The sequence below is a fragment of the Oncorhynchus nerka genome, linkage group LG9b, assembly GCF_034236695.1.
Source record: "Oncorhynchus nerka isolate Pitt River linkage group LG9b, Oner_Uvic_2.0, whole genome shotgun sequence".
Classification (NCBI taxonomy): domain Eukaryota; kingdom Metazoa; phylum Chordata; class Actinopteri; order Salmoniformes; family Salmonidae; genus Oncorhynchus; species Oncorhynchus nerka.
This window is the reverse complement of record NC_088424.1, coordinates 3237314-3260713: the sequence shown is the minus strand read 5'-3', so window position 1 is coordinate 3260713 and position 23400 is coordinate 3237314. Positions and strand designations below refer to the sequence as shown.

Sequence of the window (23400 nt, the reverse complement as noted above, 5' to 3'; positions counted from 1 at the left end):
ATTACAGACAGATATACTCAGTTTCATCAGCTGTCCGGGTGGCTGGTGAAGAAGCCGGATGTGAAGGTACTGGGTTGGCGCGGTTACACGTGGTCTGCGGTTGTGAGGCTGTTTGGACGTACCGCCAAATTCTCTGAAGCGACATTGGAGGCAGCTTATGGTAGAGAAATGAACATAAAATTCTCTGGCAACAACTCTGGTGGACATTCCTGCAGTCAGCATGCCAATTGCACGCTCCCTCAAAACTTGAGACATCTGTGGCATTGTGTTATGTGACTAAACTGCACATTTTAGAGTGGCATTTTATTGTCTCCAGCACAAGGTGCACCTGTGTAATGATCATGCTGTTTATTCAGCTTCTTGATATGCCACACCTGTCAGGTGGATGGATTATCTTGGCAAAGGAGAAATGCTCACTAACAGGGATGTAAACAAACTTGTGCACAAAATTTGAGAGAAATAATATTTTTGTGCATATGGAACATTTCTGGAATTGCTTATTTCAGCTCATGAAACATGGAACAAACACTTGACATGTTGCGTTTATATTTTTGTTCAGTATATGTGATGGTATACAAATGTAAGCAAGGTATAAAATTGTTATGTTTTAGTCTAATATTATATCTGTTTGGGCTTCTTGCCGTCAATTTTCAGTCCCCAAATTATTAGTAAATATGTTCCGGCCCCCTGACCATCCGCAAAATAGAAAGTTGTGCCACAGCTGAATTTAGTTAATGATCCCCGATGTAGACGTTCCAAAGTTTCATGACCACCGCAGCCCTACTTGGGAGCAAGCAAATGCACCACGCACAAACACATGCTGTGTTTGCATAAGCACACACACATCACATAGACAGACACTTCCCTCTGGCCCACCCGTTACCCAGCTGCCAGCCTGTCTGTGTGCGATATGACTAGGGCCAGCAGTAAAACTTTAATCTGAGTGGATGCCAGTGTGTCAAAGCTGTGCCTGCAGTGTGTGTGTGCATACGAGCATCTGTGTGTACGTGCAATAATCTGTATGTGTGTACATCAATATGCATGTGTGTGCCAGTGTTGTGGCCCTGACTGCAGTGTGTGTGTGTGTATATATGTGCCCACGCACTTGCATCTGTGTGTGCCAATGTTGTGGCCCTTGACTGCAGTGTGTGTGTCACTAACAACAACAGAGCTCTGTGGGCAGCTCTCAGCTCCCTCTCCTCTCCACTAACTCCTCTGTTTATTCCGCACAGTCTGTCGTCCCAGAGGGGAAGACAAAACAAACACAGCAGTCATAGACTAAACACACACCCGCGCACACAGCAGTGGGAGACGAAACACAGACATCAAGCGCTGCGTGACACAGCACGGCTAATGATAGCTCCGTCAGTCAGCGTTACACCATTCAATGACTTGAATGTCTTTCCGCCTGGGGTCCCTAGTCTGCATAGGTCAATAAGGACAGTCAAGCAATGAAAGACATACACAGTAAAAAATAAAAGAAATCTAACGTGTGTTGATATTTGTTTAGGAGAAGATAGCAGCCCAGGGTAACGATCGCTCCGTCTGTGTAGCGCCATTAATTACTTAATGGCTGTCTCTACTTCTGGAGTTTCTGTCTCAGGAGGGTAATGGGGAGGGTAATGGGGACAGTCAAGTCGGAAATTAATGATATTTGAAAGACATACAAAAAATGTGTCTAGATATTGAATTAGGAGGACATGGTACCTACAGTATATTAGCATGTTTGTGCTTCATGTCAAAATCATCCTTAAGGCCTCCCGAGTGGCGCAGTGGTCTAAGGCACTGCATCGCTGTGCTAGCTGTGCCACTAGAGAACCTGGTTCGAGTCCAGGCTCTGTCGAAGCCGGCCGTAACCGGGAGACCCATGGGGCGGCGCACAATTGGCCCAGCGTCGTCCGGGTTAGGGGAGGGTTTGGCCGGCAGGGATGTTCCTGTCCCATCGCACACTAGTGACTCCTGTGGCTGGACCGGGCGCAATGCACACTGACATGGCTGCCAGGTGTGTACGGTGTTTCCTCTGACACATTGGTGCGGCTGGCTTCCTGTTTGAGTGGGTTCTTGACACTGTTTGAGTGTCAAGAAGCAGCGCGGCTTGGCTGGGTTGTGTTTCGGAGGACGCACGGCTCTTGAACTTCACCTCTCCTGAGTCCGTACGGGAGTTGCAGCGATGGGACAGGACTATAACTACCAATTGGATACCTCGAAATAGGGGTAAAAAAAATCACAAGTTGATTGTGTAGCTCAATGAAGTTACTTATGGATGATTTGGACATGATACGCGAAAATGCTAATAATGCTAATATATTTGTACAAAAAAGTTAGCATTTGAAACAGTGGCCAGGTAAACAAAACCAAAACATGGATTGCTGTCATGCATTGTCCATAGATTGCTTCAAAGTTCAATGCAGATGTTTTTATATCAATATCAAATCCTTTCTGGGTAACAATTAAGTGCCTTACTGTGATTCTATTCAAATAAATTGTCAAAAAAACAACAAAAATAGCTTCTTGGCAAAGCTCAATTTCTCAATAAATAATTTAGCTAGGAATGTCTGAGTGGGGATGGGGAAAACTGAAAACTAGCTGTTATTGGCAGAGAGGTTTGGAACATTCTTTCTTATTTGTCTATTAACACCATACCAAAGCTCCATCCCACCAAAACAGGCTGAATTTTCAGCTTTTACAAATGTCAGCTTTTACAATTTCACAGTATTATTCCAACCTCATAGTATGGAAATGTATATAAAACTAGTTGACTGCACTGGGACTTTAAGGAAACCGATGTGTTATTTTGTAATTTGGGTGAACTACCCCTTTAACTTTTGTAGCTTGTATAACTATTGGGTGATCCTAGGATAAATTTGACAAGGGTTGCAAAATTCTGGTAAGGTTTTCTTAGAAATCCCATTGTAGGATTTTTAAAACTTTTGTAGCTTGTATAACTATTGGCATTACACAAATAGTTATTGTGCACCCTGGCTGATCCTAGGATAAATTTGACAAGGGTTGCAAAATTCTGGTAACTTTACAAAAATTCTCAGGTTTTCCAGAAATCCTGGTTGTAGGATTTTTGATTTCCTGATTCCGGTAATCTTCCAACTGGGAAACCTGGGAATTTGGGGAAAGTTACTATAATATGCAACCCTAACTGAAAGTATATAATTGAATAGACAATTGTCAGGCCTTCATTTCCCATCTTAACCCACATAGATCATTTTTTGATGACTTTATTTTTCTAGAATAAAGTTCTCTCTCTCTGCCCCTTCCCCTCTCTTTTCACCTCTCTCCTACCCTTCCACCCTCTATCTGTGTCTCCAACTTCTCATCGGCCTTTATTTCAGCTCATTAAAAGCATTTCCACAGACACCTAGCTTATTCCTCTACTCGCTCAACCCTTCACTCGCAAGATGTTCCCATTAGAGTGGCACACACCGGCAAAACCACACACACACACTCTCTCTCACCTCAAACACAGCCAGTGCGTAGGGGTGTCCCAGTCTCTCTGAAGAGGACAGGTGTGTCCGGCGGTGAGCCCCGTTCAGGTCCACGCTGGAGATGAGGTGCAGCTTGGAGTCCACCCAGTACAGACGTCTGTTGGCTACATCTGATGCGCGCGTGCACACACACACACACACACACACACACACACACACACACACACACACACACACACACACACACACACACACACACACACACACACACACACACACACACACACATTGATGGCCACTTGGGCAGACATAAAGCTCAGAAAACACTGTTCATTATAATATTTAGTCAAACAATCAATTGGGGTTATATCAAGAAGTTTCAACTCGAAGGAGATGAGTTATCAACTGTAAAAGTCTAAGTTCACTATGTAACAAAACTAGTGAAAACCAAAACAAAACAAAGCAAGAAACTAAGGAAAAGCACTTTACAAATGGACTGTATTATCATTGTTAACATTGGAACTGCTAAACGCAGTTATTTTGACTGCTACTTTTCCAAAATAAGTCTATATAACACATCGTCAGTGTTAGAATCTTAATATCACACACAGAACTGGAGTTATAACCTTTCATTTTTTGAACGGTTTTCCCCCATTGACCCTCCTTTTCCCAACAGTTCGGCCTGCTCCGCTCCTTCTCCCCAGCTGATAATCACGCCCATAACTGCCTCGATACTGATCCTAAAGTATCCCAAAACTCATTTAAACCAATATAACAACAGATGAAATAAACGAGGTAAAGTATGATGTGGGAGAAAGGGAGAATGGGTGAGTTGTTGAGCGAGGGGAAGCGAACGATGCCTAATGATGTAATCACCAATTGTGAATGAAGAACAGGGTGGGCCATTCTATTGCATTGGTATACTCTAATCATAATCTCTAAATGGTATGTACCCTATATCAGTCCACCAATCCAAGTAGTCTTATCAGTCTACTCTGACCTACTTGGAGTAGGCTACACAGTGAGAGCATGCGTAACTGTACATGCTGAACAGCTTTCAACACCTGGGAACAGATTTACATCGGGCAGAAGGTGAGCGAGTTTAGGAGAATGCGGTGATGAGGCTTGTAGAACCTTATGTTGTTGGCAAGGGGAGAAATGTCACCATGGGCAATTTCTTCATCTCATTGTCATTGGCGAACAACTACTGCAAAGAAAACAAGCCCAGTCGGGCACCATGAACGAAGTGAGATGGGAGAACCCTCCCTCTGCAAAATAAGGCACCTGCACAGCGGAAAACTGGAGACTATTAAGTAATACAAGCAAACAAAGGTATGTTAAAGTGCCAAGCAAGTGACAGTTACGAAGAATGTATCAACTGTTAGGACAAGGGATAACAGCTAAATTTAATCCAACTGATTCCATTGCGCAAAGATGCACTCAATGTAAGCACGAGCTGACAATAATTGACAGTTTCTACTCCTGTCATATTGACACATTCATTATAATGCCAGAGCATGTGCAGACCAGCTGGCTGGTATGTTTACAGACACATTCAATCGCTCCCTATCCCAGTCTGCTGTTCCCACATGCTTCATGATGGCCACCATTATTTCCCCCCCCCAAGAAGGCAAAGATAACTGAACTAAATGACTACCGTCCCGCAGTACTCACTTCTGTCATCATGAAGTGCTTTGAGAGACTAGTCAAGGATCATATCACCTCCTTACCGGCCACCATACCATCCCGTAGCACCTCCTTACCGGCCACCATACCACCCCGTAGCACCTCCTTACCGGCCACCATACCACCCCGTAGCACCTCCTTACCGGCCACCTCCTTACCGGCCACCATACCACCCCGTAGCACCTCCTTACCGGCCACCTCCTTACCGGCCACCATACCACCCCGTAGCACCTCCTTACCGCCACCTCCTTACCGGCCACCATACCACCCCGTAGCACCTCCTTACACCCTCCTTACCGGCCACACCACCATACCACCCCGTACCTCCTTGCCACCTCCTTACCGGCCACCTCCTTGCCGGCCACCTCCTTACCGGCCACCATACCACCCCGTAGCACCTCCTTACCGACCACCTCCTTACCGGCCACCTCCTTACCGGCCACCATACCACCCCGTAGCACCTCCTTACAGGCCACCATCCACCCCGTAGCACCTCCTTACCGGCCACCTCCTTACCGGCCACCATACCACCCCGTAGCACCTCCTTACAGGCCACCTCCTTACCTACCGGCCACCACACCACCCCGTAGCACCTCCTTACCGGCCACCTCCTTACCGGCCACCATACCACCCCGTAGCACCTCCTTACCGGCAACCTCTTTACCGGCCACCATACCATCCCGTAGCACCTCCTTACCGGCCACCTCCTTACCGGCCACCATACCATCCCGTAGCACCTCCTTACCGGCCACCTCCTTACCGGCCACCATAGGGCTTTATGCAAATTGAAGTGGGTCTAACAGGCCCACAGACGACGCAATTGCCACCACACTGCCCTATCCCATCATGTACAACAGGAATACTTTTGTAAGAATGCTGTTCATTGACTACAGCTCAGCTTTCAACACCATAGTACCCACCAAGCTCAACATCAAGCTGGAGGCCCTGGGCCTCAACCCCACCCTGTGCAATTGGGTCCTGGACTTTGACGGGCCGCCCCGAGGTGGTGAAAGTAGGAAACAACATCTCCACCTCACTGACCATCAACACTAGGGCCCCACAAGGGTGCGTGCTCAGCCCAATCCTGTTCACCCATGACTGCGTGGCCATGCATGCCTCCAACTCAATCATCAAATTCGCAGACGACACAACAGTATGGGGCTTGATTGCCAAAAATGACGAGACAGCCTACAGGGAGGAGGTGAGGGCACTCTGAGTGTGGTGTCAGGAAAACCCTCTCACTCAACGTCATTTACCACAAATGACGAGACAACCTACAGGGAGGAGGTGAGGGCACTCGGAGTGTGGTGTCAGGAAAACCCCCTCTAACTCAAAGTCATTTACCACAAATGACGAGACAACCTACAGGGAGGAGGTGAGGGCACTCGGAGTGTGGTGTCAGGAAAACAACCTCTCACTCAACGTCAACAAAACAAAGGAGATGATCGTGGACTTCAGGAAGCAGCAGAGGGAGCACCCCCCCTATCCACATTGAAGGGACAGCAGTGGAGAAGGTGGAAAGTTTTAAGTTTCTCGGTGTACACATCAACGACAAACTGAAATGGTCCACCCACACAGACAGTGTGGTGAAGAAGGCGCAACAGCACCTCTTCAACCTCAGGGGGCTGATGACATTTGGCTTGTTACCTAAAACCCTGACTAACATTTACAGATCCACAATCAAGAGCATCCTGTTGGGCTGCATCACAGCCTGGTACGGCAACTGCTCCGCCCTCAACAGCAAGGCTCTCCAGAGGGTGGTGCGGTCTGCACAACGCGATCACTGGGGGAAAACTACCTGCCCTCCATGACTCCTATAGCACCCGATGTCACAGGAAGGCAAAAAAGATAATCAAAGACAACAGCTACCCGAGCCACTGCCTGTTCGCATCGCTACCATCCAGAAGTAGAGGTCAGTACAGGTGCATCAAAGCTGGGCCCGAGAGACTGAAGAACAGCTTCCATCTCAAGGCCATCAGACTGCTAAACAGCAATGACTAACTCAGAGAGGCTGCTGCCTACATGGAAACCCAATCACTGGCCACTTTAACAAATGGATCACTAGTCACTTTAAAATTATGCCACTTTATATAATGCCACACAATGTTTACATATCTTACATTACTCACATCATTCATTAATAGAGTTGAAGTTGGAAGTTAACCCTCCCCTTGCCAAATACATTTAAACTCAGTTTTTCACAATTCCTGACATTTAATCTGAGTAAAAATTCCCTGTTTTAGGTCAGTTAGGATCACCACTTTATTTTAAGAATGTGAAATGTCAGAATAATAGTAGAGAGAATGATTTATTTCAGCTTTTATTTTTTTAATCACATTCCCAGTGGGTCAGAAGTTTACATACACTCAATTACTATTTGGTAGTATAGCCTTTAAATTGTTTAACTTCGGTCAAATGTTTCTGGTAACCTTCCACAAGCTTCCCACAATAAGTTGGGTGAATTTTGGCCCATTCCTCCTGACAGAGCTGGTGTAACTGAGTCAGGTTTGTAGGCCGACTTGCTCGCACACGCTTTTTCAGTTCTGCCCACAAATGTTCTATAGGATTGAGGTCAGGGCTTTGTGATGTCACTCCAATAACTTGACTTTGTTGCCCTTAAGCCATTTTGCCATAACTTTGGAAGTATGCTTGGGGTTACTTATTTGCAACCAAGCTTTAACTTCCTGACTGATGTCTTGATGTTTCTTCAATATATCCACATCATTTTCCTTAACTCATGATGCCATCTATTTTGTGAAGTGCACCAGTCCCTCCTGCAGCACCCCATAACATGATGCTGCCATCCCTGTGCATCATGATTGGGATGGTGTTCTTCAGCTTGCAAGCCTCCTCCTTTTTCCTCCAAACATAATGATGGTCATTATGGCCAAACAGTTCTATTTTTGTTTCATCAGACCAGAGGACTTTTCTCCAAAAAGTACAATCTTTGTCCCCATGTGCAGTTGCAAATTGTAGTCTGTCTTTTTTAGGTGGTTTTGGAGCAGTGGCTTCTTCCTTGCTGAGCGGCCTCTCAGGTTATGTCGATATAGGACTTGATTTACTGTGGATATAGACACTTTTGTACCTGTTTCCTCCAGCATCTTCACAAGGTCGTTGTTCTGGGATTGATTTGCACTTTTCGCACAAAAGTATGTTCATCTCTAGGAGACAAAACGCGTCTTCTTCCTGAGCGGTATGACAGCTGCGTGGTCCCATGGTGTTTATACAAGCGTACTATTGTTTGTACAGATGAACATGGAACCTTCAGGCATTTGGAAATTGCTCCCAAGGATGAACCAGATTTGTGGAGGTCTTGGCTGATTTCCTTTGATTTTCTCATGATGTCAAGCAAAGATGCACTGAGTTTGAAGGTAGGCCTTGAAATACATCCACAGGTATACCTCCAATTGACTCAAATGATGTCAATTAGCCTAACAGAAACTTCTAAAGCCATGACATCATTTTTATGGCACAGTCAACTTAGTGTATGTAAACCTCTGACCTAGTGGAATTGTGATACAGTGAATTATAAGTGAAATAATGTGTCTACAAACAATTGTTAGAAAAATGACTTGTGTTATGCACAAAGTAGATGTCCTAACCGACTTGCTAAAACTATAGTTTGTTAACAAGAAATTTGTGGAGTGGTTGAAAAACACGTTGTGTATGTAAACGTCCGACTTCAACTGTATTTTATACCATCTATCGCGTGTGCTCCCTCTCCGGCCTCTAGGTCACCAGGCTGCTCGTTAGGGCTCCCACCTGTCACCAGCGTTACGTGCATAATGACACTCACCTGGACACCATCACCTCCTCGATTACCTGCCCTTTAAATGTCACTCCCTTTGGTTTCTTCCCCAGTCATCATTGTAGCTGTCTCATGTCGGTGTGCTGTTTGTGTTACTTGTTTTGTTAATGAATTAATTCAATGTATTCACTCTCTGAACTTGCTTCCCGACTCTCAGCGTACATCGTTACCCTTGCCTATGCAGCTCGGCCATCGCTCATCCATATATTTTTTTGTACATATTCTCATTCATCCCTTTTAGATTTGTGTGTATTAGGTTGATTTTGGGGAACTGTTAGATTACTTGTTAGATATTCCTGCACTGTCAGAACCAGAAGCACAAGCATTTCGCTACCCTCACATTAACATCTGCTAACCATGTGTATGTGTCCAATACATTTTTTATTTGAATGCCTGTGTGCTGATTTTCACTATTTATCAAGGTCACTTGGCACTCATGTTTAGGCTACTGATGTTTTCATCATTTGATCATGCGTCCCGGTGATTGGTGATTTTTATTTTGTCGTAATAAGAAGCTGTTACCGTGTTCCAACACATATGCGTTCTGTTTCATCGTTGTAACAAAGGCACTCCATGAATAAAATTGATTGAACACTTGAATGTTGTGTTTTTACAAAAAGCCTGCATAACACAATGAAAATTCTGTTGTGTTATAAAATAATAATATTAGTATTCTAATGTTACCCAAGGTCTTATTATTTTTGCGATAGCATATATGAAATGTATTAATTACACTGTTAGAATGTTGCAGTCACAATGACTGCTCATTAGGTTGAGGCCCAGCGGTTCTGGTCTTAAAAGGTTTCTAAGGCGCACAGATATAGAGGAAAAAATATTTTTAAGCTCGCTTGAAAAAAAAACACATTTTATTGTTAAAACCAAAGCATTTCAGCAAAGGCTTTCAACAGGGTAAATCTCACGCGGCGGCCTCCTCTTGACAACGCTTCGTTCCAACCCAACGCTTCGCTTGAAATTGGCATAAAGCAGAGCAGAGCTGAACTTTTTCGACCACTCCGCTAGCAGGATTCTCACCACTTACCTTCCTACAATCCCCCCCGCATATCTCGCTGGGGGCAGAACTTATAATGCCCAATTTGTTGTTGGTGAAAACCCACTGTAAAGCGCTCACCTAAAAGTGGTGTTGTGTAAACCCCCCCTGTGTGTGCGTGCGTCTGCCTGGATCTGTTTGTGTTTGTGTGTGTGTGTATGTGTGTGTATATATGTGACCATATATGCGAGTCTGTGTGAGAGTGTGCGCGCCCTCTTACCTAGGGTGATGCCGTTGGGCCACTCGATGTTGTCGGACACCAAGACCTGTCGGTCCACCCCATTCATCCCAGCCTTCTCAATCTTGGCCCGGGTGCCCCAGTCAGACCAGTACATGAACCTGGGGAGAGGAACGGTGGTCCTCTGTAGATCAGTTGGTAGAGCGCTTGCAAAGCCAGGATAGTGGGTTGATCCCCGTGACCACCATTAGGTAAAATGTATGCCTGCATGACTAAGTCGGCTTGGGAAAAAAGCATCTGCTAAATGGCCTATACTATGATAGTCTAGGGAAACCAACACGAAATCAAGCTGTTTACTGCTGTATGCATGTTTACACAGACATACATACTCTCTACATATTGACAAACATTCACATCGGTGTCCAACTCATGTTCGTTCGTCCTCATTGACGACAATGACAATGTTAAAACATATCACAAGTACAGTGACTGTGCTGACAGCTGGTGAGGTCATATCTGTGCCTGTAACACTCTGTGGCGCAGTGGACATGATATATTATTGGTGGAAGTTCTGCCAGAGCAGGAGCTCTTTTTTCACCTGTGCTCTTGTCTTTTCAACATGGCATTGTTGGCCTTCTTGATTCACGAGGTGGTTGCACCAACATGACCACAAACCAACACACAACCCCCCACACTTACCCGTGCTGGGGGTCCAGGGCTATGGCTCTGGGCTCGCTGAGTTCCGTGTCCACCAGCACCCTCCTCTTGAGGCCGTCGTAGGCCGAGGCCACCGAGACGGTCTTGTGGCCCGAGTCGGTCCAGTAGAGGTTGTGCTGGACCCAGTCTAGGGCCAGGCCCTCGGGGGAGAGGAGAGAGCCAGAGTCCACCAGGGTCACCTGCTGGGACGGGACACTGGCCTCCGGGATCAGAGCACTGTGGGAGAGAGTGTGTGGGAGAGAGTGTGTGGGAGAGAGTGTGTGGGAAAGAGTGTGTGGGAAAGAGTGTGTGGGAGAGAGTGTGTGGGAGAGAGTGTGTGGGAGAGAGTGTGTGGGAGAGAGTGTGGGAGAGAGTGTAAAAAGAAAAGCTTGTGAATCACACTCAAAGACTTGCACCAGCTACCTCGAAAGTAAGAGCCAGGATTCAACGCAGATAGATAACCTGTGCACTGTGAATCAACTTTAAAGGGGATTTCAACTTGAGCAAACGTCAGACTGGTAACGGTCTGCCAGAGGAGGTTTATATCCCTGCTGGAGACACTTTTATAAAGGTTCTTTTACATGTGTGATTTTAATTAGCCGTCTTTTATTCAAATCAGTTCTTTAAATATGCAACAAGTATTTTGTTTCATTACGTTGAGCCATTTTCTTCGGACAAAATAAGATCCAACTGTAATGGTGTGTTTGTCGAAACACAATAGATTTACCAGTAGGGTTTACTAGGGCTACTCGCTCTCAAAACATGAAAAGGAAAAACCAAAAAAAGGCGAGATGCAAAACATTCATTTAACGCCACAATATAATAACCTGTTTATGTTTTCCCTATAAACAATAACTTACTTTTGATACTACCCTAATAAAGTTGTCAAGGTTTGATGTGGTGTGGCTATTAGTAGGATTAGCTACTGCAGGCCTAAGGAGGCAGAACGCATCAGCCCTCCAACTGGCTCCGACAGTTGAACTTGAGGTGAGGAAGAATGTTTTAGGCCTACCAGAGTTACTCCTTTAATCTAACAATATAATATGTAAAAAAAAATATTCAGATTGAAAAATGAACAAGTTAGCTTCCTTTTGTATGCTTTAGCTGTATAGCGGACGCTTGTTGGTATTGGGAACATATTGCTGGCATATCTTTCTTTCTCTTGGTCTCTCTAGGGCTATAATAAGCTTCTCTTCCTTTATATATTGTTTTTTGCAATATTAATATCATACAGTGGATGCCTTAGCTTATAGGCCTACATGCAAGCAATGCCCGCTTAAATCTCAGAGGGGGGCAATTCATGTTTCAGGAAAGTAAAAACCAATAAAACAATAGGCTATAAAGTTTTGAATATGCTACACATCGAAACACAACACATATTTTGGTTGTTGATATACGCAATTTTTAAGGACATGTAACTGTGGATCATTTGGACAATATTGCTTGTTTATTGATGGCACTGGCAGCACCCAGTCGGCGGTTTCTTTCGCTCTTTCGTTCTACTCTCAGATCTGAAAGGGTCTCTGGGATCCGAACCAGCACGGGTCTGTTTGTGTCTTATTATCAACAGGCCTTTTCAGAACGGGTCTGACTGTCCTCGGGTTCATTCTGAGCGGGTCTGTTTTTTTAAAAATGTATATCGGGTCAGGTGGGAAAGACAAAGATCCAATTCAGAACAGACTTAACTTTTTGGACCCGTGAAGACCTCTAGTGCACAGGTCAGTAATCTGTGTTGGTTTGAATCTCTGCTTCAATTGCTGATGGTCCTAGTGGTGCCAGTAACAGCGTGACACTTGTGGCTGGCCATGGCTTAACGAAATAAATTAACCTTGTGTTAATTTCAAAGGGTTCATCTCACAGTCAGTCTCTGTAGGTGAGACACTGTATCCAGAATAGCAGCTGTCCACACAGGGAGCTGTCCTACAAGCTAATGACTGGGCACTTTTACAACAGGGGAGATTAGTATAGGTAATGCATATAGATTCCAGTTCTCTGATATACTGTCCCAATTAGCACACTCCCATGTGGGATAAGAGACACCAGGTAGAGGTTAGAGAGGTATGAGTTCATTAAATGTGACTGGCTCCCACCCAAGTAGGAAAAAAAATGATAATATAAGAATGTACATAATCCACTAGATGAATCCATATTAATCCAATCCATCTGTGTTGAAATGCGTTCAGATGAACAACTTTTGAAATATATTTATTTTTCAAGACGAAACAGTTTCAAAAACAAAGCAATCCTAAGAGGTGATTGCATAAGGACATTAGTGAGTGAGGGAGCGAGTGATTGTCCTTCCCAAAGTTCATAGGTTAAATATCCGGAAAGGGGTCAGATTTTTTCCCCTCAAAGTTCCCAGGTGGGAATCAGGAGGCAATGCTTCAATTGGAAATCCTCCAAGTAGAATCTCTGAAAAACCTGTGAACTTGGGGAAAGTTTCAGGAATTTTGTAAATCGCAACCCTAAGGTCAAGTGTCAGAACCAGTACCTGTAGATGTTGCGGTGGAAGCGGTCGCACCAGAACAGGCGGTTATTGGCCACGTCTATGTCAAGCGCCACAGCGTTTTTCTGGGTTGCCAGCACCTGGCTGTAATCCTTCTTCACCGGGTCCACCCGCCGGATCTCATGCCGGTTGGTGAACATCAGGTAGGGAGACTTCCCTGTAGAAGGGAAAGTGGAGAGGTCAACTTATTTCACCCATATTCTATGGCCAGAATTCAAATTCTATGGCCCATCTTCCTGGGCTCTTTCTACGGAAGGGGTGAGAAAGTATTCACACCCCTTGACTTTTCCAATCAAATCTCCTTTTATTTATCACATGCGCCGAATACAACAGGTGTAGAACTTACAGTGAAATGCTTACTTACAAGCCCTTAACCAACATTGCAGTTTTAATGAAATAAGAGTTAATAAAATATTTACTAGATAAACTAAAGTAAACAATAACCGAGTCAATGTGTGGGGGTACAGGTTAGTCAAGGTAAATGAGGTAATATGTACATGTAGGTAGGGGTAAATAGTGAGTAGCAGCAGTGTAAAATACAAATAGTCAAATTGATTATTTACGGCTCGAGGTAGCAGCTGTTAAGTAGCGTTACCCAGAAAGACTTACCCAGAAAGAATCACAGCTGTAAACCATTCTACTGCCAATGTTTGTCTATGGAGATTGCAAGGCTGTGTGTTAGATCTTATACACCTGTCAGCAACGGGTGTGGCTGAAATAGCCTAGTCCCGCTTGCCAACAAAAAAACTCAAAAGCTAGTGGAGCAGGATAAAGAAACATTATCTAATTAAACCACACTACTTTCCTATCTAGCTTTAGCGACAGAGTGACGTATTTACATTCGGAATCAATCTAATTACGCTCACATGCCCTCAGGGTACCAAGGTGAGTCACAGCAGTTTAGCTCATTACAACAAATTATTTCTAATAGCGTGACATGAGTACCTCTCCAAAATAACAATGCCAAGAGGGTCATTTCTGTCATTCCTGTCTCCTCAGAAAATAATCTCCAAAAGCTTGAAGTGAGAGAGGAATTGAGAGAAGAGGAGAGAAGAGGCCATGTTTACATTCTTAAAAAAGCATTTCCTAATTGGAAGGATTGGGAGAGTTACACACAGCGCTGATTCACCGACTAAAGAAGCAGTGGTGTGTGTGTGTCAGTGAGTGCGTGAATGAGTGAGTTTGTGAATGAGTGAGGGAGGGAGTGTGACTAAAGAAGCAGTGGTGTGTGTGTGTCAGTGAGTGCGTGAATGAGTGAGTTTGTGAATGAGGGAGTGAGTGAGTGTCACTAAAGTAGCAGCGGGTCCCTCAAGCTTGTCGACTGCTGTGATATTACTCTCATTAAAATGCACTAATATCATTCAGCATGGCTGGGCTGTGTGTGTAAGTATGAGAGTGTGTGTGTGTGTGTGTGTGTGTGTGTGTGTGAATCAGTAGTCATACTGACACTTGTTAGGTGTTTTAGGTAAACTACGTTCGAACCCAGGTGCATGAAAAGACAATGAGGAGCAACAAGATAATTCAGAGGAAAACGTAAGTGCTTCTTTGTTATCAAAAAAAACAATATGGCATTAAAACCTTTATATGGGTGCTAAGGGTGTCGTTTCTTTCCTGAAATACAGAAACACCTAATTGAACCTCTTGGGTGCTTGTTGATGCAGCAAACAGAGAGCGGATATAACCTTATGATCTTTCTGTATAAATATTCCATTTTTTTCTCCAGCTCCTGTGCCACACATCCATAGGCACTAGATCTCAGGAGAATGGATATGAACAACGCTGAAAGCTCCACCTTGCTATCTGACAGTCTAGGTGGAATTTGAACCATACTGCTTACACCTATCCAATTCTACATGAGTGCTTAAGGGGTATGGGTTAGGGATCGGTTTGGGGTTCATCTCTTTTCCTCCTCCCTCCCTCCCTCCCTCCCGCTGTCACTCACCCTCTGCCTTGCAGGTCTTGGTGACGGGGTCCATCTCATAGCCTTCGTAGCACTCATACTTGATGTCTCTACCTCCCTCTCTCTCTCTCTCTCTCTCTCTGTCCTTCCCTTCATTCCTTCCTCCCTCTGCTTCAACCCTCACTCTCTCCCTTCCCTCCCGCTGTCACTCACCCTCTGCCTTGCAGGTCTTGGTGACGGGGTCCATCTCATAGCCTTGGTAGCATTCACACTTGAAGTCTCCCTTGTAGTTGATGCAGATCTGGCTGCAGGCGTTGGGGCTCTCGCACTCATCAATGTCTGGGGTGGAATGGAAGAGGGGGTTATCAATCACACAGGACTCTAATGGTGGAGGTGTGTATGTTGGTTGGTTGGTTCTTATATCCTTGTGAGGACCTAAAATCCCCCAAAGTCCCCATAAGGATAGAAAAAAAACAAGGACAATCCTCCCTCGTGGGGACATTTCCCACGTCCCCATGAGGACAAAGGCTATTTTAAGCTTAGGGGTTAGGTTCAGGGTTACAATTAGTGTTAGGGTAAGGAGTTAGTGGTTAGGTTTAGGGTTATGGGTTAAGGTTAGAGTTAAGGTTAGGATGGAAACACATTTTAGGTCCCCACGAGGACAGAATAACATCTGTGTGTTTTGTATGTGGGTGCAGTTCTGAATTTAATGTGGGGGGCAAAGAGCTGTCACCTTGGACCGACCAGATCTCGCTTGGTCAAATAAAAGGTGATCAATCAATTCTGTGGCTTAAAAGCTGTTACTTTGAAGAGAGAAATTGAAATTCAAAAAGAGAGGTGAAAACATGAGACTGTATCTGTGGGTTCAAGTCTTCACATTTATTCCAACAGATAACAGTCTAACTTTGAGTGAGATGGAGAAACGATACTGATAAAAAAGGAATGGAATTTCGAGAAGGGGGTATGAAGGTCACGGTACTATTTATGTGCGTGTGTCTATACTGTGCTGTGTGTGTCTATACTGTACTGTGTGTGTCTCTCTGTGTGTGTGTGTGTTGACATCTGTATTCTGTCGTATGTGTGTGTGCACGCTCTCAATATTCACCTCCACATGTCCTCTTGTCCAGTAGCTGGTACCCGGTGGGACAATGGCACTCGTAGCCGATTGGTCGATCCAGGCAGATGTGAGAGCAGCCGCCATTGTTGAGCGCGCACTCGTTGAGTCCTGGGAGACAGAGGTCAGATATAACCACTAAGAGAGGCCTTTTAGCACCTGGGTCATGTCCATTCAGCACCAAACAATAGAAAACGGACTGAAACAGCGATGGACTACTTGGACTTGGACGTGCCCAAGCGAACACAACCATGACAGTAACTGAGAAAGTGGCCCAATTCCATTTCTCAGTCTCCGTTCAGTCGTTCAGCCCACTTGCTCAGTTCTACTCCACGGAATCTCCCTCGAGTTCCGAAGGAGTTAACACCATCCTATGGAGTGCCCTTCAATAATTTGTTTAGAAGCTTCTCAGCATCTCTGATCCTCCACAATGCCCAGCTTTCTCCTCTCCTCTTCGGTAAAAACCCAATCAAATAGCTGCCAGTCAAGTTGCGCTCACATGTTCCCACACTGTTTTGAAGTAGGACTGAGCGAGAGAAGGAAGCGAATGAATGAAAGCATTCAGGAAGTGAATTAGGATTGAACACAATAAAGATGAATTTATCACCAATTAAACAATCAAGGATGGCTGAGAAAATGCTTTCCACCAATAACGGCAGATTAGTGAAAAACAGCGTATCCCAGCGGTTTCCAAACTAGGGGTTGCGTGATATGAAAATGGGGTTGTGGGAGAATTTCCAAAATCATGATATTATATATATATATACAGTACATACACTACATGACCAAAAGTATGTGGACTTCGAATGTGTCATTCCAAAATCATGGGCATTAATATGGAGTTGGTCCCCCCTTTGCTGCTAGAACAGCCTCCACTCTTCTGGAAAGGTTTTCCACTAGATGTTGGAACATTGCTGAGGGGACTTGATTCCATTCGGCCACAAGAGCATTCGTGAGGTCAGGCACTGATTTTGGGCGATTAGGCCTGGCTCGCAGTCGGTGTTCCAATTCATCCCAAAGGTGTTCGATGGGGTTGAGGTCAGGGCTCTGCACAGAATCGTCTAAATGTCATTGTATGCTGTAGCATTAAGATTTCCCTTCACTGGAACTAAGGGGCCTAGCCCAAAGCATGGAAAACAGACAGCCCCAGACCATTATTCATTTTCCACCAAACTTTACAGTTGACAATATGCATTCGGGCAGGTAGCGGCATCCGCCAAACCCAGATTCGTCCGACGGACTGCCAGATAGTGAAGCATGATTCACCACTCCAGAGATCACATTTCCACTGCTCTAGAGTCCAATGGTGGCGAGCTTTACACCACTCCAGCCTACGCTTGGCATTGCGCATGATGGGGATTTTAGGTCTTGTGTGCGGCTGCTCGGCCATGGAAACCCATTTCATGAAGCTCCCGACAAACAGTTATTGTGCTGACGTTGCTTTCAGATGCAGTTTGGAACTCGGTAGTGAGTGTTGCAACGAAGGACAGGCGATTTTTACGCTTTATGCTCTTCAGCACCGTCCCGCTGTGAGCCCTACCATTTCGTATTGTGAGGCCTACCACTTTGCAGCTGAACCGTTGTTGCTCCTAGACGTTTCCAATTCCCAATAACAGCACAATAACAATAACAGCACAGTTGACCGGTGCAGCTCTGGCAGAATTCTATGAAACGACTTGTTGGAAAGGTGGCATCCTATGACGGTGACACTTTGAAAGTCACTGAGCTCTTCAGTAAGGCCATTCTGCTGCCGTGTCTATTGAGATTGCATGGCTGTGTGCTCGACTTTATACACCTGTCAGCAACGGGTGTGGCTGAAATAGCCGAATCCACTCATTTGAAGGGGTGTCCACATACTTTTTATATATAGTGTATCATAATATCGTACTTGTATCTCAAAATCATTGTAATTTGGTTAACCTTGAAAATCTAAATGAAAATGATTCAAATCTAAAAGACAAAATTCAACCACAGAGCCACCTTACATAATGGGAAATAATAATAATAATGGGAAACTTGACCCTCCCACGGTGAATGGCTACACTATGAAACCACAGACTACTGCAGAGACTTTGATATTACCAGCCGCAATTGACATGTGTTACGGCCGCCGTCGGAATGAGACCAAGGCGCAGCATACATCTTTCTTTATTTTAGATGAACACCAAAAAAAACGATAAACAACCGTAACGTTCTGCAGGCTACACAGTAACTGAACAAAAACAAGATCTCACAAACTCAGGTAGAAAACATGCTGCCTAAGTAAGATTCCCAATCAGAGACAACAATAGACAAAGAAATAGAAAACTAGAATGCCCACCAAAATCACACCCTGACCTAATCAAATAGAGAAATAAAAAGTCTCTAAGGTCAGGGCGTGACAATATGGTGAAAAAATTGCGCGGGGAGGCAAAGGCACAGAAACTCAGATCAGTACCGTAGTCAGATAACACTGTTAAACGAAGAATTGACGCTATTGCTAGCAATCAAGAGGAAACTGAGTGAATGACTCAAAAACCTCCCCAGCTCATGCTCTCCAAATGGTGAGGGCCTAAATGTCCTTGAATTTGTTGACGATAAACAGATTCCATATGGGATCGAATGCTTTTTCACAGATGGGGCTCCATCTATCACGGCCTCTGCACTCTAGTTATGAATGAGTCTCCCTCTGCCATATGGACGCACTGTATGATACCCATACAATTGGCGGCAAAAGAGCTGGGCACAGAACTCCGAGATACTGCAGTAGGTAACTTCCATTGTAAACTACATCTAACTACATCCACTGCGCTAGATGTGTTTGTTTGCAATACTATGTGGAGATATGACACCAGAGAGCATGATGATGTTCTATTTCACACAGGCTTGGTGGTTATCGAGGGTGGGGGGGGGGTTGAATAAAAGATCTGGTTGACTTTCTGAGTAAAGAAAAGAAAAGAAAACAGCATCAGTAAGTGTCCCACACGAGTGATGACTGCTCACCTCCAACGCTTGGGAAAGCACTTTGGGACGGACCTACTTCCCAATCCGTTTGACTGTGATTCTGGATCAGTTGACATGCCAGTGAGTGGAATCAAACAGCTGATCGGGCTGTGGTGACCGAATGCTACAGACAACGCATTCATGGGTCACTACAGTGGAGTTTTGGTTCCTGACTCAAAAGGGAATACCCTGCCGTCTCCCTCTGAGCATGAAAACAACTGGGAACTCAGAACTGGGAAATCGGAAATCTCAGACTTCAGTGCGTTCACTGAACTGATCACTTCGAACGGCAATCCAACTTGGGAACTCAGGCCTCTTTCTGGAGCTCTGACTTTCCGACCTAAAGATCACTGACGTCATGAGTTGACCTCGTTCCCGGTTGTTTTGAAAGCACCATACAACTCATGGTAGGCTACCCTTTTGCCGGCTCTTATCTGTGTGAAGCTGGATTCAGTACTCTCGTCTGCATTAAAACCAAAAAGTAAATAACGATCCAGGTTGGATGTGACAGCGGAGATGAGGTGCACACTGTCGACCATCTCATTAGTGGTGGTGAGACAAAAGACATTATGCCAGACTAATTTGCAATTGACCCACAAAAGTATGTGATGGTGAGTTGGGAAGACAATCAGAAATGCTATTAGATGCTATGTTTTGCAATTGACTGCCATAGCCCCAAATAAAATAAAAAGTCAAAATTGGCTGTTAATTACATACTTTGTTTTTCATATGGTTGGGTTCGCGAGAATTTTCATATATCAAAATGGGGTCGCGGGCCAAAAAGGTTTGGGAGGCCCTGGGCTAGCCCAAGGAAAAGAAGAAAGACACATCACAATCAATTTGTGAGAAGCCAGTCTCCACCTAGTGTGTGTGAAAGGTGTTCAATTTGGGAGGTGACCTCTAAATCACTCCTCTCTATTCATGAGAGCGGGTTTGGAAAGCTGTCACAGTTTTCACACTCAAGTAGCCTCAAAAGGACCATCCTGTCACACACACACACACACACACACACACAAAGTGTCTTAATAAGGTGTTGGGACACCACGATCCAGAACAGCTCCAATGTACCTTAGCATAAATTCTACAAGTGTCTGGAAACTCTATGGGACAGATGTGACACCCTTCTTCAACGAGAAATATCCTCATTTGTTGATTTGTTTGATGGTTTTGGAAAACGCTGTCTCAAGCACCACTCCAGAATCTCCCATAAGTGTTCAGCTGGGTTTAGATCGACTGAGCATATGGTTTACATCATTCTCATCAAACCATTCAGTGACCACACGTGCCCTGTGGATGGGTGGAATTGTCATCCTATTGGGGGCATAGCCATGGTAGCCAAAATAATGGCCTGCCCAACATTTTTATACATGACCCTAAGCATGATGGGATGTTAATTAACTTGAGAATCACACCTGTTTGGAAGCCAGTGCTTCCAATACACTTTGTATCCCTCATTTACTCAAGTGTTTCCATTATTTTGGCAGTTACCTGTATGTGCACAAACACACACACACTTTCTCTCCCTATCCCTTTTTTATCTCCCTCCCTCCATCGGCGCTCCTCATAAGCTCACCCCAGAGATAAAAGCAGCATCTGCCCGTGTTCAAATGAGAAAGGCTGTGTCAGGAAACAGCATTCAATCAATACTTGTGGTAATAGGCTTTTATTTCTAATGGAACGGTAAAATATCAAATACATAAAAACACACGCCTGAGCGCACCGAGAAATACACCGCTTTATTTTTTCAGCGTTAAGGTTGAGGGGAGTAAATTGGAGTAAATTGGGGCCCATTATCCTGGCCGCTGTGTGTGTGTTTGTGTATGTGTGCTTATAAATATGCGTATACATGTGTGTGTGTGTGTGTGTGTCGTGTCTGTGTATACATGTTTGTGTGAGTATTTGGTGTGTGCGTGCTGTGCGTGTGTGTGGTTTACGGCATCTGTGTTTTGGTGTGTCTACCGTATGCTGTATAAACATGAGTGTGTTTGCTGGGCTGCTCCGCTTTAAGGGGAACATCTTGCCAGTGAAGGGTTGAGCGAGCAGAGGGATGAGCTAGGTGTCTGTGGACACGCTTTTAATGAGCTGCAATAAAGGCTGATGAGACCCTGAGTCGGAGAGACAGAGAGGGAGGGAAGGAGAGAGAGGAAAAGGAGAAGAGAGAGGGGGAGGGGCAGAGAAAGAGAGAGATGGGGGCAGGAGAGGGGGAGAGATGGAGAAAGGGAGAGGGGGAGGAAGGGAAGAGAAAAAAAAGAAGAGAAAGGGAGTTAAAAAGAGACGAGACAGACGGAGAGACAGAAAAAAGAAAGAGAGAACGAGAGAAGGGAGAGGAGCTCCCTTTGGGATTTCTGTTTCGGTTTCATACTTTCTCCTTCCTTGCCCTTCCATTGCCCTTCCCTCTCTTATGTTCTCTCCACCCTCTTCTCACTCCTTTAATCTCACCCTTACACCACCCCTCTACCTCCCCTTCCCCATCTACCTCCCCTTCCCCCTCTACCTCCCTCTCTACCTCCCCTTACTCTCTACCCCCTTACCCTCTACCTCCCCTTCCCACTTCACCTCCCCTTCCCCCTTTACCTCCCTCTCTTCCTCCCCTTCCCCTCTACCTCTCCTTCCCCCTCTACCTCTCCTTCCCCCTTCACCTCTCCTACCCCCTCTACCTCCCCTCACCCTCTACCTCCCCTTCCCCTCTACCTCCCCTTCCCACTTCACCTCCCCTTCCCCCTTTACTTCCCCCTCTACCTCTCTTCCCCCTTCACCTCTCCTTCCCCCTTTACCTCCCCTTCCCCCTTTACCTCCCCTTCCCCCTTTACCTCCCTCTCTTCTTCCCCTTCCACCTCTCCTTCCCCCTTCACCTCTCCCTCCCCCTCTACCTCCCCTTACCACTTCACCTCCCCTTCCCCTCTACCCCCCTTACCCTCTACCTCCCCTTCCCCCTTTACCTCCCTCTCTTCCTCCCCTTCCCCCTCTACCTCTCCTTCCCCCTTCACCTCTCCTTCCCTCTCTACCTCCCCTTCCCCTCTACCTCCCCCTTCCCCTCTACCCCCCCTTCCAACTTCACCTCCCCTTCCCCCTTTACCTCCCTCTCTTCCTCCCCTTCCCCCTTCACCTCCCCTTCCCCCTCTACCTCCCCTTCCCCCTCCCCTTCACCTCTCCTTCCCCCTCTACCTCCCCTTCCCCCTTTACCTCCCTCTCTTCCTCTCCTTCCCCCTTCACCTCCCCTTCCCCCTCTACCTCCCCTTCCCCCTCTCTACCTCCCCTTCCCCCTCTCTACCTCCCCTTTCCCCCTTCCCCCTACCTCCCTCTCTTCCCTCCTTCCCCTTCCCCCCCCCCTTCACCTCTCCTTCCCTCTTCACCTCTCCTTCCCCCTTCACCTCTTCCCCCTTCCCCCTTCACCTCTCCTTCCCCCTTCACCTCTCCTTCCCCCTTCACCTCTCCTTCCCCCTCTCTACCTCCCCTTCCCCCTCTACCTCCCCTTCCCCCTCTACCTCCCTCTCTTCCCTCCCTTCCCCCTTTACCTCCCTCTCTTCCTCTCCTTCCCCCTCTACCTCCCTCTCTTCCCTCCCTTCCCCCTTTACCTCCCTCTCTTCCTCTCCTTCCCCCTTCACCTCCCCTTCCCCCTCTACCTCCCCTTCCCCCTCTACCTCCCCTCCCCCCTCTACCTCCCCTTCCCCCTCTACCTCCCCTTCCCCTTCACCTCCCCTTCCCCCTTCACCTCCCCTTCCTCTCTCCCCTGTCTCCAGGGATTTGGAGGTGTGTTGTCCGTGAGAAATCCGTGGCCCAGCAATTTACAGACTTTCAAAATTCGATCTATGAATCCTATCAGTCTGGTTTTGACCTCACCACCCGTATAAAAGTCACTAATGCCTTATTACTTGTTATTACTTATTACCACGACACTCTCTCTATACTAATGCTTCTCAATTTAAGCTCAGCTTTTGACTATCACATTCTCATCAGGCGCCTAGAGACAAATGTTGCTCTTCAAGGTCAGGCGCACTCTTGGTTTCCCTCCCATCTGTCAGACAGACTCCAATTTGTGCAATTA

The 23400-nt window shown here is 45.8% G+C and overlaps 1 protein-coding gene across 1 annotated transcript in view; it reads right to left on the bottom strand.

Moving 5' to 3' along the window:
• Nucleotides 1-23400, bottom strand: part of LOC115114112 (low-density lipoprotein receptor-related protein 8-like) — a 206475-nt gene that overhangs the window by 16905 nt on the left and 166170 nt on the right. The window contains exons 9-15 of the mRNA XM_065013892.1: nucleotides 16365-16484; nucleotides 15473-15598; nucleotides 15302-15370; nucleotides 13345-13516; nucleotides 10857-11090; nucleotides 10200-10318; nucleotides 3468-3607 (exon numbers count right to left, since the gene is read on the bottom strand). Of these exons, the coding sequence (XP_064869964.1) occupies nucleotides 3468-3607; nucleotides 10200-10318; nucleotides 10857-11090; nucleotides 13345-13516; nucleotides 15302-15370; nucleotides 15473-15598; nucleotides 16365-16484 (980 nt within the window). The remainder of the gene's footprint in view (nucleotides 1-3467; nucleotides 3608-10199; nucleotides 10319-10856; nucleotides 11091-13344; nucleotides 13517-15301; nucleotides 15371-15472; nucleotides 15599-16364; nucleotides 16485-23400) is intronic.